This window comes from Orbicella faveolata, unplaced genomic scaffold (assembly GCF_042242905.1).
Source record: "Orbicella faveolata isolate gen_17 unplaced genomic scaffold, um_ofav_v1 contig_3, whole genome shotgun sequence".
Taxonomy (NCBI): domain Eukaryota; kingdom Metazoa; phylum Cnidaria; class Anthozoa; order Scleractinia; family Merulinidae; genus Orbicella; species Orbicella faveolata.
This window is the reverse complement of record NW_028301558.1, coordinates 7,141,979-7,158,229: the sequence shown is the minus strand read 5'-3', so window position 1 is coordinate 7,158,229 and position 16,251 is coordinate 7,141,979. Positions and strand designations below refer to the sequence as shown.

Here is a 16,251-nt window from a genome sequence, read left to right as displayed (position 1 = left end):
GACAAACAACTTCATCCGTCTGTTGGCGGGTATCGCAAGAGGGTTTTACTTAAAACGAGCCTTAATTTGCTTGTTATTTGCAGGGCAAATGACTTCACACCAGTTCCTGCTGCTTTCATCAATTAGAATTTCTAGAAAAGGTTCATTCACCTGCGACAGAAGGGGAGCTGATTTCCCGCTTGCATCATGGCGGAAAAGTCCAGACTTAGCACAATAGTGCGTTACTTTAGGTCGCTGAAGAAAATGGCGTTTTCCGACAGAAATGCGCCGCGGACCGTGGTACTGAACCGCGAAATTGTGGACAAAATACTACGGCCGGTGCATCTTATGACGGCATTTATAGGACATCGAAATAAGCACCATCGAAAGTTGGGTACCTTCGGCCTGGTGCTTTGGATCTGTAATCTAGTATGCCATTTCTCGCTGGATTTTTACGAAGCGGCGCACATATTCGGTTGGGCGTGGGCTACAGCCATAGGACTGTTCTTCGTTTCCTTCAGCTCGGGAACGTACGTGCTGATTAGGGATACACTCCCATGGCTCGAGGATGGTCTGGAGATCTTGAACGTGGATGGGAATTTTTCCGAGACGCTGGAAAAAGCTCGTACCATCACGACGGTGAGTATCTACAACATCGATTTATTCATCTTTATATAACTCCGACATACTTTAAACTTGATCTGATGCGCGCAGCGCGCTTCAAAAATCACTGCATGCATAAATGAAAAATCAAGTCCGTTGACTTCCCTTACGAGTTTGTCATCTCTTATTTTATATTTTGCTCATCAGCGTTTCTCAGTCGTTTCGCCAATGATTTAGAATTTCCGGACTGCACGATTTCGACACTAACAAGTGTCGCCTTAACTTTACCTTCTCTCTGGTCACAATATTCACGTCTCCGAGGACGTTTTGTTCTCACTTAGTCATTTTACTTTGGTCAAGACTTATTCACCTCGCATTTAAATCTTTTGTGTTATATTTCAAAACGTAAAATATTATTGATGTGAATTGTGATTAACTTTTTTGCAGGAATACACGAAACCCATTTCTTTCGAATGATTATTACTCGAAATGAAAGCAAGGAAAGAGACAACGTTTTGTGCCAATGAGTATTCACTATCTTCGCTGATTTTACAATGAAGTTTGTCTTCGGCAAAGCTATATTACAGCACCTGTCAAATAAGAATTAACCTCAACCTTCACAAAAAGGTCCTCTTCAAATAACTCTCATTTCAATAACAATAAAAAAAGTGGGCAAATTTCGGATATTTCCGTCATATTATGTAATACATTAGAAGATGTCGTTTTTCCCGAGTTTCTCGAGCACGAATATCGAAATTCACGGTGCATAGGTCTTAGGGAAAGATGATATAATTTATTTTCATGCATAAATATTCATTAATACTCTCCACAGTTGAAAATAAAACCATCCTTCGCAGGATTAGTGCTGTGTATACTATATAGTGAGAGAAAAGAAAAACAAACACATCGAAATTATATATTGTAACATAACACTCTTTCTTCTCTGGCCGGATAGGCTCGTCTTGAATCATAATTAAGCTTGATCAGATAGAAGAGAAAGAAAGCGGCTTTTTACATCAATTGATCTAAATTGGATCTCTAAACAACCCCTTTTGCCTGTCGTTTATAGTTATAATATGAAGTAATAAACATCAAAAATTACGGGATATTTGTTTAGATGAATCTTGATTCGGATCTCCCAGATGAAACAACGAGCATTGTTTGAGCTCAGCTCATAACATGAGTCCTTTTGAAAACAAATAACTGAATCTTTGAAATTATCTCCAGTGCCGGCTCTGCATTTCCGCACAACTGTGCTTTTTAATTTCAATCGCAAGTCCTTACCTGGTAAGTAATTTGAATATATTAACAAAATATTTAAGGACAACATAACGTCTATTTGGTTTTCTTTAGATTTTGTGAAAGATGCGAACAGATTTAAAGTGCCAGGAAATTTAGAAGGACTGCATGTTTATTTTTCAAGTGCGAAAATATTACTTGCGAGATTTCTCAAACGACATTTCCATTTGCAATCACCTTGTTTACCAACAAACGAAAAATATCCACCGTTATCTTACATTATCACACTGTGAATTTATTGAAACCCGCGAGAGGCTTCGATATTCGAAATTCGAAGACTTAAATTTGTCATTCGCAATAATAACATATCACCTTCTCTAAACAACACTGTATTTTGCAGTCAATATACTTTCAAGTAGCTTATAGAAAGTTAGGATTTGATCTAATTTGTCTTATAAATTGACTTGCCAAAATGTGGATTATAACCTTTAACATTTCTAAACAGCGCTTGTCATTTTTTCCCCTCAAGATTGAATTGAACCAAAATTCCGAAAAGAATGTTCTATGCACAATTTCAAGTTTATCCAGTTTCAAAGATATACGAAAACGTGACACGAGTTAACGCAGTTTCCCAGCGTTATAAGGTCATTAGTTTTGCAAATTTCCTGAGGACAAATCGCACTCTTTTGTTAAAATGCTAAAAGCTTCGTTTGATAACGTTTCGAATATCTAGTCCTGTTTTTCAATACACATCACTAACGTCAGTTATTTAAATGAACTTCCTCCTTTTGAATTCACAAGAAAAGAGCTCATTTTCTAATAATGTGCTTAATTAAGGATCATACCCACAAAAATTGCTTGAAAATTCGTACAACTGTAGTTATATACCGCTAAGCTTCAATATTGTTATTCCTCTTGCAGTTAATTGTTTTAAAAACATTTATCCTTGGTAAGCAATGTTTTCATTTTGAATGGCAAAACGTTTTATTTTGATAAAACAACAACAAAAACAACGGGGGTTTTCGTGTACAGCGCGTGTATATTCATTCAGGCGTATTAGACAATAACTATTACATTTGGGGTTGTGTTTTTCTAAACATGGCTTCTCTATGGATATAGTAATCCTTCGCGGTTAGAGAGATATCCTGCGGAAATTACAATTGATTTATAAACAATACTAAGCAATGAATGAACCTCACCATTAACACGGTGTCTGGGGTGGAACTGAAAGGTTTTGAGAAAATTTACACGAGTGACTAAATCTGAAGAGAAATATGGTTCTCTACACAATTCTGAATCAGAGAAAACTCCAAACCTCACTCGAGTGAAGTTGAGGCATCGTCCACACCATACAGGAGAAATTTGAAGACGCAGCTTTATTTCTACGGTTAGGCCTACCGTCCACACTAATCCGTCACGAAAAAGGGCCTTTTCGAAAACACTCTTCAAACAGAAGGAATTTGAAAACGGCTTTTCGTTTTTGTGCGGACGGAAAACATTTTGAAAACCGAGCTTTTCGGAAACGATGAAGTCACGATAATCATGTGATTTCCCCGACCGAGATTTCGCTCAAACACAAATACAAACTGACCGGTGATTGTTGCGTTTTTAAATTCCTCCGGCGTGGTGTGGACGGAAAGCATTTGATGCGTTTTCATAGGGAAACCTCCATTGTCAAATTCCCTCGGCGTAGTGTAAACGCGGCCTAAAACGAAGGTCAAAACAGGCAAATGGCACAAGATTCATTAAAGCTACATCTGTTATTTAAGTAGTTTCTGTCAAGGACTTCATGTCTTCCTAATTACTTCATTCTTGTTCACAAACGTCTATTTGTAACTTTGCCGCCGACTTTGAACCCTTTCAGTGCTAAACAAAACTTGTTAGCGGTTCAAGGGAGACCGACTGAGGAATGTTAATAAATCATTTCCACTAAAAGAGGCGAATAAGGAGTTCCTAATACGTTGCATAAGCATTAGTTGATGAAAAGATGTTGTAAACTGATTAATGTATTAGAAAGTTATCCAGGAAAGTAGGAATTAGAGCGTGTTCATTATTTTCAAATCACATATGCATCTTGGTAAACCTTTAGTTTCTAAAATTTCGTTTACATATGAAAAAATTGAAAAAATAAAAAAATAAAAACATATAAAAAAATAAAAGCAGAAACGCCACAACGAGAAAGTACTTCTGTAATCACCGTAGCATTCACTAGAGGAGACATGCACCGACTAAAACGGTAGAATCGCCTTGCATGACATAATTAACGGTACCGCATCAAAGTACTATTCAATAGCTTTCATTCGAAGGATCACTAGTGTTTCAACACGAGAGCCTCCTTCGACAGTATAATTAACAGTACCACATGAAATAACTGATCACAGCTCCTGATGATCAGTAGCTTTTACTTGAATACAGTTTTTTCCACAGATTATATTGAGGCTAAAACCGGCAATCTTGTACATCATAATAAACGTGAAGGTGTGGTGCTTTTTTGAAATTGTCATCTGAATGATTGCTTGTCTTGAAGCAAATGGCATCGCGCACGCATCACTCTTGGGCATTTTGAATTAAGGTTCCGTCCACACTACGCCGAAGGAATTTGAAAACGCAACAATAACCGGTCATTTTGGATTTGTGTTTGAGGAAAACTCAGTCAGGGAATTCACATGATTATCGTGACGCCATCGTTTTCGAAATGTTCCGTTTTCAAAATGTTTTTCGTCCCCACGAAAACGAAAAGCCTGCGTTTCCAAATTCCTCCTGTTTGAAGAGCGTGTTTGAAAATTAAGCTCCATTTCGTGACGGATTAGTGTAGACGGTAGGCCTAACCGTAGAAATAAAGATGCGTTTTCAAATTTCTCCAGCGAAGTGTGAACGGGATCTAAGTTCGTTTAGACGGGGAGTCAATTTCGAAACTCGCGAGAATTTTCATTCGTTTCTCATATTCATCTGAAGAGCAATTGGAATCAATGGGCGGCCTGCGAGACAACGGTTGAACATTGAAGCATTGTTTAAGCGCTCGCTAGCTAGGCGTTATTCTATATAGAGCTTTGAGCTCTGATTTTCAATGACACTGAATTAGAATATGCATTGTAAATTTTATCTGAGTAGATTGTGAACTTTACGGTTTACACAGGTGCAAACATTGAAGGTCACCAATAAAGAATACTGAATATATGATGTTATTAACCAAGCGCGCGGTCCGTAAAAAGGTAACGGTAAAGTCTGCACACGAGCCAAGTGGCCCATCAGGCCGGAGCTTATCCCGGTTTCTGCAGCATGAAGCGACTAGGAGTATTTCTTCTCCCCCCTGGATGGGATGCTAGTCCATCGCAGGGTTACCCCCAGCATTAAGTTCGCCGGTACCCATTTATACACTTGAGTGGAGAGAGGCACTGTGAGAGTAAAGTGTCTTGCCCAAGAACACAACACAATGTCCCCGGCCGGGGCTCGAACCCGGACCGCTCGATCCGGAGACGAGCGCACTAACCATGAGGCCACCGCGCCAAGTGCGCGGTCCGTACTTGAGGAATATCTGCCCTAGGTCTTGACAGTACACAGATCAATCGTAGTGAGGAAAGAGTTCAGAAAAAAAGAAAGTCGCTATTGTCCCAGGCAGTCCCGAGCAAGGTTGGTTAATAGGAAGTTCATTGAACGGTTAAAAAAGGCCATAAAAAGAATTGAACTCCATTAGTAGAATCGGCGAATCTCGGTTGTCTCTGTCGTCTTTTCGCTGATGGAAAACGATCGCTCGCACGTGCACGGTGCTTTTCAAATAGAAACATTTCTTGAGTATTGACTAAATTATGGCACATAAATGTGACTGTAATCCTTTAGAATGTCTACCAAGACAATTAGACTTAACTCGCTCCTGTGTCCTGTAAGCGATAGTCAACTTCGCTGATTCGTTGCGTATTCACTACTACTATTCACCAATAACTATCGTGATTTACTCTTGTCAGGCTGAGAACCTAGCTCTCTCCGCTAGCGTTGCCTCTAAGTTGTGAATAAGATTCGGAAAATCTATGGGTACTTAGTTACTTCAGCTCTTGTTATTTTGTGTCAGTTCGTAATAGGAATCGTAGCTAGAATCTCGCTCGGAGGTTACATCCGCTCGTTCGAATTCCTAGTTCACAATAAGACTCGGAAGATCTTCGAGCACCTCGGGTATTTCAGGTCGTGCTTTTTCCGAGTTCACAAAAAGTAGTCCGGCAGAAGATCTTCGGGTTTTCCATTCTATATCTGAGTTGACTCTAGGTTCTTCCGCTCTTTTCATTTTTGTGTTCACAGTAACAATCGAAAATTCTTTCATCTTCTTGGGTACGTTCGCCGTAAATCTTCTTATCTGACTTGAAAGGATGATTCTCTAGCTTATTTACTCTTCGTTTGACTTTCCACAGAAACTGCCCTGGTTATTACCCACAGCAAGCATATTAGCAGCGTGCGGTCAATACGTGTGTTATTTCATCGATGATGCTGTACAGCTTGACCTGGGAATACCGTGGCTGTCCATCCTTCTAAACATAGTTAGAGTCTTCAGCTTACTTCATGTGCTATACGGATATATATTGTTCCTTGTCATTATTCTGTTCGTCATGTATGTCACTGGTACCTCGATGAAGGAATTTAGAGGTAAATAAATACTAGTATCTTTTAGTGTTATAAAAAGCATGTTACTCTGGCCGCAGCGACTCCTCGCTGAGTCCTCTTTGAGTCTTCTTTCAATTGACACGAGAAAATATTACTGGCTGTTAAATTTCCGCCGTCTCCTCGAGTCGCTCAGCTGAAATATTGTTGCAAATTATAAGCAAGTTTTGAATTTTGCTGAATTTCCATCTCCTTCCAGGAATATTGTCTGACTGTTTTCTTCAGAATCCAAGTCTTTATACCCTCACTTAATCTCAAAAGTTGATTCCTAAATTTAACACGGCTTAAGGATGAAAGTTTCTTAATTATAGAATCGCACTTCTCCAACTCATTATGATTCAACGAGTTTAAAACTGCGATGAGATTAGGATATCTGATGTACCTGCCATTTAGATTTTGTGCTTTTATTTCTCCGTTTTCTCATTAGTTTTAGTTTCGAATAAGAGGATAGATCAACCCGCTCGAACATTGCTTCCCCATAATTCCAAACACCTCGAGTTTTCCAATGTCAGTGCTCCACTGTGCGGGAAATCATTCTGTTCACTGTGTTCTGAAATATGATAAAACACGGTCTCTCTTGCTTGCTATATTACTGCAATCATAATAGCCTTCCGGTATTTAAAGGCTTTTATTTATTTATTTATTTATTTATTTGTTTGTTTGTTTATTTATTTAATTATTTTTCTGTTTTCTTGTTTTCAGACGGAGTGGAAGGGGAATTTCGTGAACAGCATGTCAGACTGACGTTTCGTGAGGCAGTGCAGCTCTTTGAGCATAGATCACAGTTTATCAGAAGATCTTCAAATGCTTGCTTGGTAACGAAACATTTGTATTATCTTCTTTTCCCAGGGACAGGGGTGGGCAGAAAAATATGCTTTGCTGTAAAGAATTCACGGTGCTCAAGAAATATTTACTTTCACCTAACAACTGTTGCTGTTAGCATTATAATTTGGCATAGCCCAAAAATGTGTTTCCGTGATCCATTTTAAATTTCAGCGTCCCAGATTGAAGAAATACCGTGAATACTCTAGCTTCTTTTTGTTGACAATTATTTGGAACTACAGTGTTATTGTATACGTATTTATGAGAGATTCACAGGAACAGTGATTAAAACAGGCCAGGTTTTGATAAGCTCCGAATTCCTTCCCTTCGGGGATATATTCTCTCAAACATGACAACATGCACGTTACCCTACCACCCATCACGCCTTCCACTGAAGACTTAAAGTAAGTTTACTTGATACATTTTTTCGTTTTACCATTTCTAGTTCATGTTGTGCAACCTCGTTCTGACAACAGTGCTGTCCTTTGTCATCAACGGCTACAACTTTCTGTTTTTCAATCGACGGGCAATCTATCTTTGGTTCGCGCTAGTTCCCTCGATATGGAGCATATTACCGCTGATCCTAGCAGCGTGGGCTACAGAAAACTACCAGGCCTACGTCGCGTCGGTCGTGAGGTCCTGGGGAGAGCACCCCGAATCGGACGAAAGCGAGTCCGAGGAAGAAGACATGGATGAATATCAAGAAGCGATGAAGAAGCTGAAAGTCAACCGCTCTCGAAGCGTTTTGATAGCCAGTACGAACTTGTTAAAAACGCTCAAGCGAAAGAGACTAATTTTACGGCAGGACAGACGCATGTCACTCGCGGCAGTGAGGCGCGAATCGCAGACCAGTGAGCCTAGACCCTCTCTGGGGGACGATGCGGCATCAAATGGAATAAATCGAAATCTCTTGGGAGTTCAAAACCCGATGCGATTGGTCGATGTGGAGACCGGTGACGAAGACACCTTTTCAGAGTCACGGCTGCCTCCGACTTGCATTCTAAACCCAGGCTTCACGCCACTTTCAAGTGACCCACCGACCGCTAACAAACCTGGCAAGAAAAGCAAGTTTAATTTCAAGTCGTATGTTATGTACTTACAAGGCCTTATCAAGGAGGTGGGTTTCTCTGTAGGTGGAATGATCCTATCGTGGGAGAAGGTGTCTAGTATTGGTATATTATGGGTGTCGGTGCTTGCAATCTTCATCCAGGAGATCGTTTTTGGCAACAGAAAGAGCACGCTGCTTACATGACGCAGAATACGAACCGCTGTACATTGGTTGTAATTTCATCCCTCTATGCACGGAACGGTGAAGCAAGAGACTTCTAAAGACAGATCTATGTTAGCACTAGTCAAAGTTTACTGAAGAGAGCTCGAGTTAAATCCTCAGGTCTTTGCAGAAGTCTGAATGGGGCAACTTTCTCTTGCTTCATGTACAAGAGGAGTTTGGTTAAGCTGATTATAGAAAGCTAAGGAGTATCTTTCAATATTTTCTGACAGTGACTTGACGATGGCTTTAATTTTCGAGATGCACTTTGTGCCTTGTCTGAGGCAAAGAAGGGAAGAGCAACCAAGGGGACTATCACAAATAAATTCTTTTGAAGTACAACAAAAACTCCGCTATCTCAAGTACTAAATTAGTTTTGTTCTATAATCGAACCTCCGCTACCGAATGCGGGCATCTGCCGTAGGCGGACACTTAGTAATAGTCCCAGCCACATACATACACTGCATTTTTAACCTCCCATAAGTGGACACCTCTCGTAAGTGGACACTTTTTCTGGTCCCGAGGGTGCCCGCTTACGGGAGGCTTGACTGTAACTTTTTTTGACGGTAACTTGATCATGAGGTATCTTTTGGCCAAACGTTAACGAGGACCGCAGCTCCAAGAAGGATTATCAGAATCGATAAATAACTGACAAACTGTGGACGAAACCTTTTTCATAATCAATCTGCCTTTTCTTCAAAGTTAGTCATTGATTAAAAATATCGTTAAAATTAAGCCAACAAAACACACTGATTACACGTCATACTCGTGTTAACATCAGCCAGCGAAAAACGACTCGCAACTGACCGCCAAGAGCGCCTGTTACATGATCGAAATTTTATAATTAGATATAAAACATTTATTTATATAGTGTGTAAAAATCACGAAAAGCACCTCAGGTGGAGTAATTTAGATATAACATCACAGTTTTTTATATAGAAATTTCGAAAAATAGCGATCACATTCTCAACCAGTCCCAGTTAACTTAGACGTTTCTAGTCAGTGTAAACGTTATTAAAACTAATTGTTAGCTAAGAGAGTATATCTTACGTTAGTCGACACTGACAGAAGTGCCAGTCATTGACCGATAACAGTCAACTCTCAGCATCTTTAAATTTCTTCTTTATACCCCACCTCGCTCCAAGGGCCTTTCTCCCTCTCGCCCCATTCCTCTCTCTCGCTCCTGGGGGCGGGAAGTAAAGAGGTCCTGGGAACGAGGCTGTTTTATACAGCGCTGGAGCGACATAAATCACGAGAGAAATTTTCCTTGGGGTGGGCTCAGTTTAGTTTTCTTTTCTCGGACTTAGAGTGTCAGCGTCTCTAAAAAGTTTTGTTGAACAATTTGCTAGCATCGAAACGTCTTTACCGTTACATAAATGCTGTTTTTTATTTCTACAAAGTCAACATCAAACACATCATTCCCAAGTGCTTTGCGAGGTTGTGGCAGTATATTAAACCAAGTATATCAGTCTACTTATACATGCATGAAATAAATTGTCTATTTAGAAATAAACACAAGTTTCTTTAATTTGACTTTTGATGTTCATTTCCTTTGGGACTACACCACGTTATTTAGAGAGGCACGTGGATCCAGGAAAACACCAGCGGGGTGGGTGTGAATTTTGAAAATTTACATCGGTCTGGACTTGCATCTGATTATGTGATCAGCAGAATCCCTCTTGTACTTTATTCCTGCCAATCTCGAGTGTACAGTCTAAAATAAGGAGGTTTATGGACTGGACCCTTGATTCTGGACAGTGGAGGGCGCGTAGTAGAGAGAGTGCTTATCCGCGATACAATACTTTCCTATCCTTTCTTATACTTGACCAAACTAAAAAGTAACAGGCAGTCTCGTCTTCCGTAACTCATGGATAAAAATCTCTTCCGCTAAATAGTTCTCATCTCAAAACTAAATAAGAGAACTGGTGTCAGAAATGGAATACATACAAACAGCTTATGAGGTGGGGCCTAAATCACTTCGGTCACCATGTTAGAGGACAAAGCAATACTCTCCAGCCAGCGGCACTGATTTCCACACGATTTTTGAAAACTCGAAGCGTGGGGGAAAGATTGCTCGAGAGAAATGCTGTGAGGTCACTACGTGCCGAACGCGAACAACTGGACTAGAGAATACTTTGTGGCAGGTCGGTTCTCCTCATGAAAGGCCTACAAAGCTTGCAGTTCACCACCCGGATGCTCTGTCAGTGAGCGAAAGGAGAGTGTTGGAATTTCACATGCACTTTTGTATTTTTACTTAACCCTAGAGATGCGAAAAAGTTAAGCAAGTGTTTTACAGACATTAATCAGCCTTGTTCTCATACGTCTCTAACAGCTAAGTCCTATAGCAGGTAATTATTGTAAATTCACTGATCAACAATGACTCCTAGTGGACGAAGACACAAACATTATTTTCCCAAGTTAAACTTGTATTACGAGCCAGATGGTCAGCCGTTCTGTGCGTCCCTAGTTTATCTCAACTTCTTTCCCAGGATCTCTCTTCCAGGGGACGAAAAGACGAGATACTCTGGGACGAGATTGAGTTTCTCCGTGCACCATGCACATGTGCCAGACATAACAAACAAAAGAGCAAAACCGGACTCGCACAGCGACCGGGCATAGATCCTGCAGCTTCCATTACAGACCAAGTGAACATTTCTTAACCATGACGCTTACGATTAATAACACCAGATTTTTTATTAACCTTGCTTCATCCAAAATCTAAAACATATTTTACAACCCTATGTACAGATCCAATAATAAATAAAATTGTTATATAGCTGGAGTTTAGTTCTGATTCTGGTCACGAACCAGAGGTTTCTTTGACTTCTCCTTGCCTTACTACTTCACACTAAACTCCAACCAGATAACAACACACTTAATTACTGGTCCCTTGGAAAACAGTTAGTTTTGTTTTCCCTCGAATCTCGATATTTCTCTCGATTTCGTCTCGGAAAGCATCGAGATTCTCGGGAAAACATAACTGTTTCCCAAGAGACCAGTAATAAAGGGTATATTGAAAAATTCCTTAACTAGTACAGTTACAATATGACAATACTATCAAGCCATAAGCTATGTTACGTTAGTACTTATTTTTATGTGGCTTGGTAATAGTTTTAAGGGACTGACATGTTAAATTAGTCTCTAGCTATTTAATGAAACCTAGATAAAATAATTTAGTAACGCAGAAAAAAAGAAAAAAAAAAAAAAAAAAAAAAAAGATATGCCAAAAGGAGACTTGGGGCAAAATTGAAAAACAAAGCTAACTCTTTTTAAGGGATGTCATCTTATTTCATATCATTCTTTTCAACGCACAGAATTTTCTTCGAATCGAGGGAACATTGACCAAGATAATAATTTATTACCGTAGAAAGGAATGCCACAAGATGTCATCATAAACATGGGATTAACGAACAAGGAAGGTTTAAATTGGAACTCGACCATTTAAACAGTTTACGAAAAATCCTTTCTTTGAATATGATTTAAAAATTGTTTTCAAAGTGTGCTATTCACAGCATTCATTATGATATGCAAAGTTGACATACGTAACAACAATGCAGTTTTCTCGACTAGGTGAGCATTCTTCGCATTAGTTACGTAATAGCTCTTCAATAAATACCGAGACGACTTGTTCACTCCATTCGTGCTCGGTATTCCACCCGGTTTTCCAGCAGAGCGCGGATCAGGGAACAGCCCACCCTCCCACCCTCATCGCAAGGGTCGTGCCGCTAGACCTCCCCCCCTTAATTTGTTTCATCAAGAGTTTACCAAATGGTTTTTAATAAACAGTTATTTTAAAGTTTCATTCAATTTACTCTTGATAATAACAAGTCTGTGAGTGTATGCATGTATCAAAATGAAAGAGGACCGGAGAGGTGATGATAAAACTCGGTCTACATATAACCGTATTCAAACATGTGAAAATTTTACATTAATGCAAAATGTGTACACAACATCAAATTAACAACAAACAAACATACAAAGCACTCACCGCCACAAAGCGATAAAAACAAATACGAAAAAAAAAAACACCTCCATCTCCCCACCTCAACCTTTCTTTAATTCATCTTCTTAGAGAAGTGGGTGGAGGGGGCACTGAAAACACTAGCATTTCCTTCCCTCTCTCTCACCCCTCCCTACCCTAATGGGTTGTCATCCCGTATCCATTTCCTCCACTTGATTGACAAGTCTATGACTGCACGCGGCACACAGTTTGTTATTAAACATCTGTTCGATAAGTTTGTCTCTCTCTTCAAGCTGCCGCCTTAGCTTGCTGACCTCGTCTGTCCTGGCGTCCAGTTCTTCCTCTTTTTTTAACAGCATTTTCCTTAGTTCGATGATCTCTGAAGCTTGCTCTTTGACTTTTTCATTGAGATAATCGCTCATTTGCTGTAGGAATTACCACAGCGACAGTTCAGTTACTTCTCTATTAAGTGTACCCCAACAAATAGCTGTGTCTACTTCCTAGTGGAAGCGAGATGGTTTACAATTTAAAGGAACTGAGAGAGCTCTAGAGTCCTAGAGGAGAGCGACGCTGTTCAGCGAATGGCCCCGAAGTTCTTTTCTGACTAGGTTCTCGAAAAGTTGCAAGTGATCGACTATCGGTGTTTCCTTAACTTGAATGAATGAATGACAACTTTATCTAAGTCTCAGTCTTAATAGCTGAGCACAAGTGCTCTACTAATTGGGGAGACTAAAATATAAAGTAAAATGTATTCACCTAAGATTTAGTAAAATTAAGAAAATATTAAAAAAAAAAAAAAAAAAAAAAAAAAAAAAACTAATTTGGTGATAAATACTATCATAATATTATCACCTAATAGTTATTTAAGGAAAGACACTTTCAAATGGAGCTTAAATAATCTTGCAGTTTCTCCGAGGCCTAAAAGTTCGAATCTCTTTGCCTTGAGCTTCAAGGTAAGCGTGGTGTTATCTTTCACTTAGTCGCTTTCAAAAACCGCGCAGTCTGCTGGCTAACAGTTACTACGCATAAAGCGAAACAAATTAAATTTATACAAGAAGACGGTTGAAGCTTTACCGTGTGCTCCTCTTTGAAAACATCAAGCTCTAGGAGAGACTCCGCGGTTGGTCTGTTGCTGGGATTTTCATCTATCATCTTTAATATCAGCTTGGACTGAAACGGCAAGGTAACAGAGGAATTAGAACGTCACTGAGAGGCTAACTTCAACTGACTTGGTAAATCTCCGTAGAGACACTCGTCTGTCTAGATCCTCTAAGGTACAGCCCTAGAAGGGACCTTTGATAGAGTGGTTCTTCAGCGGTATTCGTTACCAAAACCCATGTGGGTTCAACCGTCGGCTCAACCCGTTATGAACACAGCTAATTCAAACGCACATCGCGAGCGAGAGACCTAGTGGTTATAAGGGTTTGTCTGAGAATTCTAACGACGACCTTACTGTTGTGACTTGCTGTGACTTGCTGACCCTTGCTGTGTTCCGTGGTGATATCTAAGGTGGGTTTTTTTTTTCTACTGCTGTTGGTTTCCTTCCGATTTCAAGCATAGTATTCAGCCTTGACTAAATCTTGGAAAACCCAAGACTGTCTTGGAAAACAGCATCGGAGAAACCGCTTAAGATAGCACCACAGGACTCCAGAGATACAATAGCACACAGCCAACAACAAAAGTAAGTTCATTTTATTGATCTACTCAATTGCAGGCTAGATTACCGCAACGTTTTGTTTAGGTTAAAGGAGCTCAGTCACGGTATTTTGAGTTATTTTGGCCACATACAAAATTACCTTTAAATGGTAGGAAACCTGAAAATAACAGTTTAATAAGATAGAAAAACACCAGAGAGAGAATGATAAACCATAAAGGAACAAGGATGGTTGAGGATGGAGAAGATTAACACGGATTACAAACGACGAATTTGAAAACTTGAGGCTAAACTTTTTAATATGCGCAAACCGTGACTGAGCTCCTTCAAAATTCTCATACAAAACCTTGTTATCACTAGGTCAATCAACGTGCGATTGGCGGCCTGTGTTATGAGTTTCTGGTTCACCATATCTTACCTCTTCCGGCCATTGTTCGCAGAAGTCTTGCGGCAGTCTGCCCTGCCTGAGGTCCTTGATGTTTTTCACTCGCTCCATTTCAGTACCAAATGGACAGAACAGCTCAAACAAAATGATTCCTAAACTGTAGATGTCAGCCTGCATTCCGGTAAAAGATAAAACAAAATAAAAAACAAGAGAAGCAGAAAACAGAAAGATTGACGCAACGAGCAGTTAAACGCGTCTGAAAACCACCAAAATAGTATTCACTATTTTCTTTTCCCGCGTGTGAACAAAACTAGATAGCAAATATATTAGAGAAATCTGTTTGACATTGACCGTGGTAAACTAAAACCACAGGGTAAATACGATAAATCAATCAAAAAGTAAGAGTCGCCGATAGCGAACCCGGGAAAACGTGTGACGGGAAAACAAGTAATCAGACGAGCAACAAGCGCGGGAAACACAAAACTGAAAAAGTGCACGAGACGACATGAAGCCAATAGCAAGCGCTATGATTCAGTCCCTCTACCCTACCTTGTTGTCGTATATATTGTTCCTTAGTTGTTCGGGTGAAGCATATGTACATGTTCCTACTCCTGCAGTCGGTGCGTCCTTGCCGGAAAATCCTGTTAAAAATAACAGAAATTAAACTTTAATGCCAACTTAAATGACCGCGTATATGTAAAAGTAAGTTCGCTAGTTGGGAACTTTCATACCTGGAGGAAAGAGGGGCGTGAGCGGTTCAATTAAACTGGCCAGCGGACTGGAAGCCCCGGGACTCACGACCACTTCTTTCCGAGCCAAACCAAAGTCGCCGATTTTGACCTGGAAACTAGTTGGTCGTTCTTCTTTGTGGTGCCGGAGCCCGTGAAGAAAGATGTTCCTTGGCTAAAAGGAAACACAACAATGAAACCGTCAATTAAACTGGACCGTGCACGATAACAACAGCACTCCGTGTATCTGATGTCACGCATGGTTTCGAAAACCTAACAGATATACAGCCCTTTACGCAGATCACAATTAGCCCGTCACGAAATCTCTTCTCCTTAGAACTCGTGACAAGCCTAGGACTCGTTAGGAGAAAAAGACAGCGTGAGAAACCCAAAGAACATGTCCTTAAAAGATAGAGAAACTTGCTAAAATGATAGTTGTTTGTTTTTTCTGAGGCCATCCCTGTAGGCTTGATCTCGTCCGGGGAGGGTGGCGGTGAGAACTAAAGATGGGAAAGAAGCTGTGATTTAAAATATCAACTACAAAAGCAACCCAAGTCAGACTACGAATAATTCTTATTTTCCGCATAAAATAGAATTTACAAACAATAGTGAGAGACTGCAAAAGAGAAAACAAGATTGCTTGGCCAAGAAATGTGAGAAGCCATTAATAGTAAAAGAAATCAATCATTAAACATTATAATTTCGCGCTGACATCTTTACCTTCAGATCACGATGAAGAAGCGCCTGGGAGTGAATATACCTCACTCCCTCCACAACCTGGCGAAAAATGTCCACAATGGCCGCTTTATCGACTTGGCTGTCTAATAAAGGAGAAAAGAAAGTACGCGTAAATCAAAGTGCTCTATGAGCAAACCCGTCGATTTCCCAGTGGATGATGATTGACACGTGTGACTTAATCTAACTCGGGTCCACTAGATTGGAACGTGGGAGCTAACCATAGTAACA

The 16,251-nt window shown here is 40.1% G+C and overlaps 2 protein-coding genes across 5 annotated transcripts in view; one reads left to right on the top strand and one right to left on the bottom strand.

Annotated features, from left to right (window-relative positions):
* Positions 1-10,090, top strand: part of LOC110039911 (uncharacterized) — a 32,344-nt gene extending 22,254 nt beyond the window's left edge. For all 3 annotated transcript variants that reach the window (XM_089297731.1, XM_089297732.1, XM_020745083.2), the window contains 4 exons: positions 84-618; positions 6,222-6,453; positions 7,171-7,283; positions 7,736-10,090. In XM_089297731.1, the coding sequence (XP_089153857.1) occupies positions 187-618; positions 6,222-6,453; positions 7,171-7,283; positions 7,736-8,542 (1,584 nt within the window). In that variant the 5' untranslated portion in view covers positions 84-186 and the 3' untranslated portion in view covers positions 8,543-10,090. The remainder of the gene's footprint in view (positions 1-83; positions 619-6,221; positions 6,454-7,170; positions 7,284-7,735) is intronic.
* A 1,142-nt stretch (positions 10,091-11,232) lies between these two features.
* The window catches only part of LOC110039908 (eukaryotic translation initiation factor 2-alpha kinase 1-like), an 18,807-nt gene continuing 13,788 nt past the window's right edge, over positions 11,233-16,251 (bottom strand). For both annotated transcript variants that reach the window (XM_089297719.1, XM_089297720.1), the window contains exons 13-18: positions 16,006-16,106; positions 15,289-15,460; positions 15,107-15,198; positions 14,591-14,728; positions 13,593-13,688; positions 11,233-12,943 (exon numbers count right to left, since the gene is read on the bottom strand). In XM_089297719.1, coding sequence (XP_089153845.1) covers positions 12,707-12,943; positions 13,593-13,688; positions 14,591-14,728; positions 15,107-15,198; positions 15,289-15,460; positions 16,006-16,106 — 836 coding nt within the window. In that variant the 3' untranslated portion in view covers positions 11,233-12,706. The remainder of the gene's footprint in view (positions 12,944-13,592; positions 13,689-14,590; positions 14,729-15,106; positions 15,199-15,288; positions 15,461-16,005; positions 16,107-16,251) is intronic.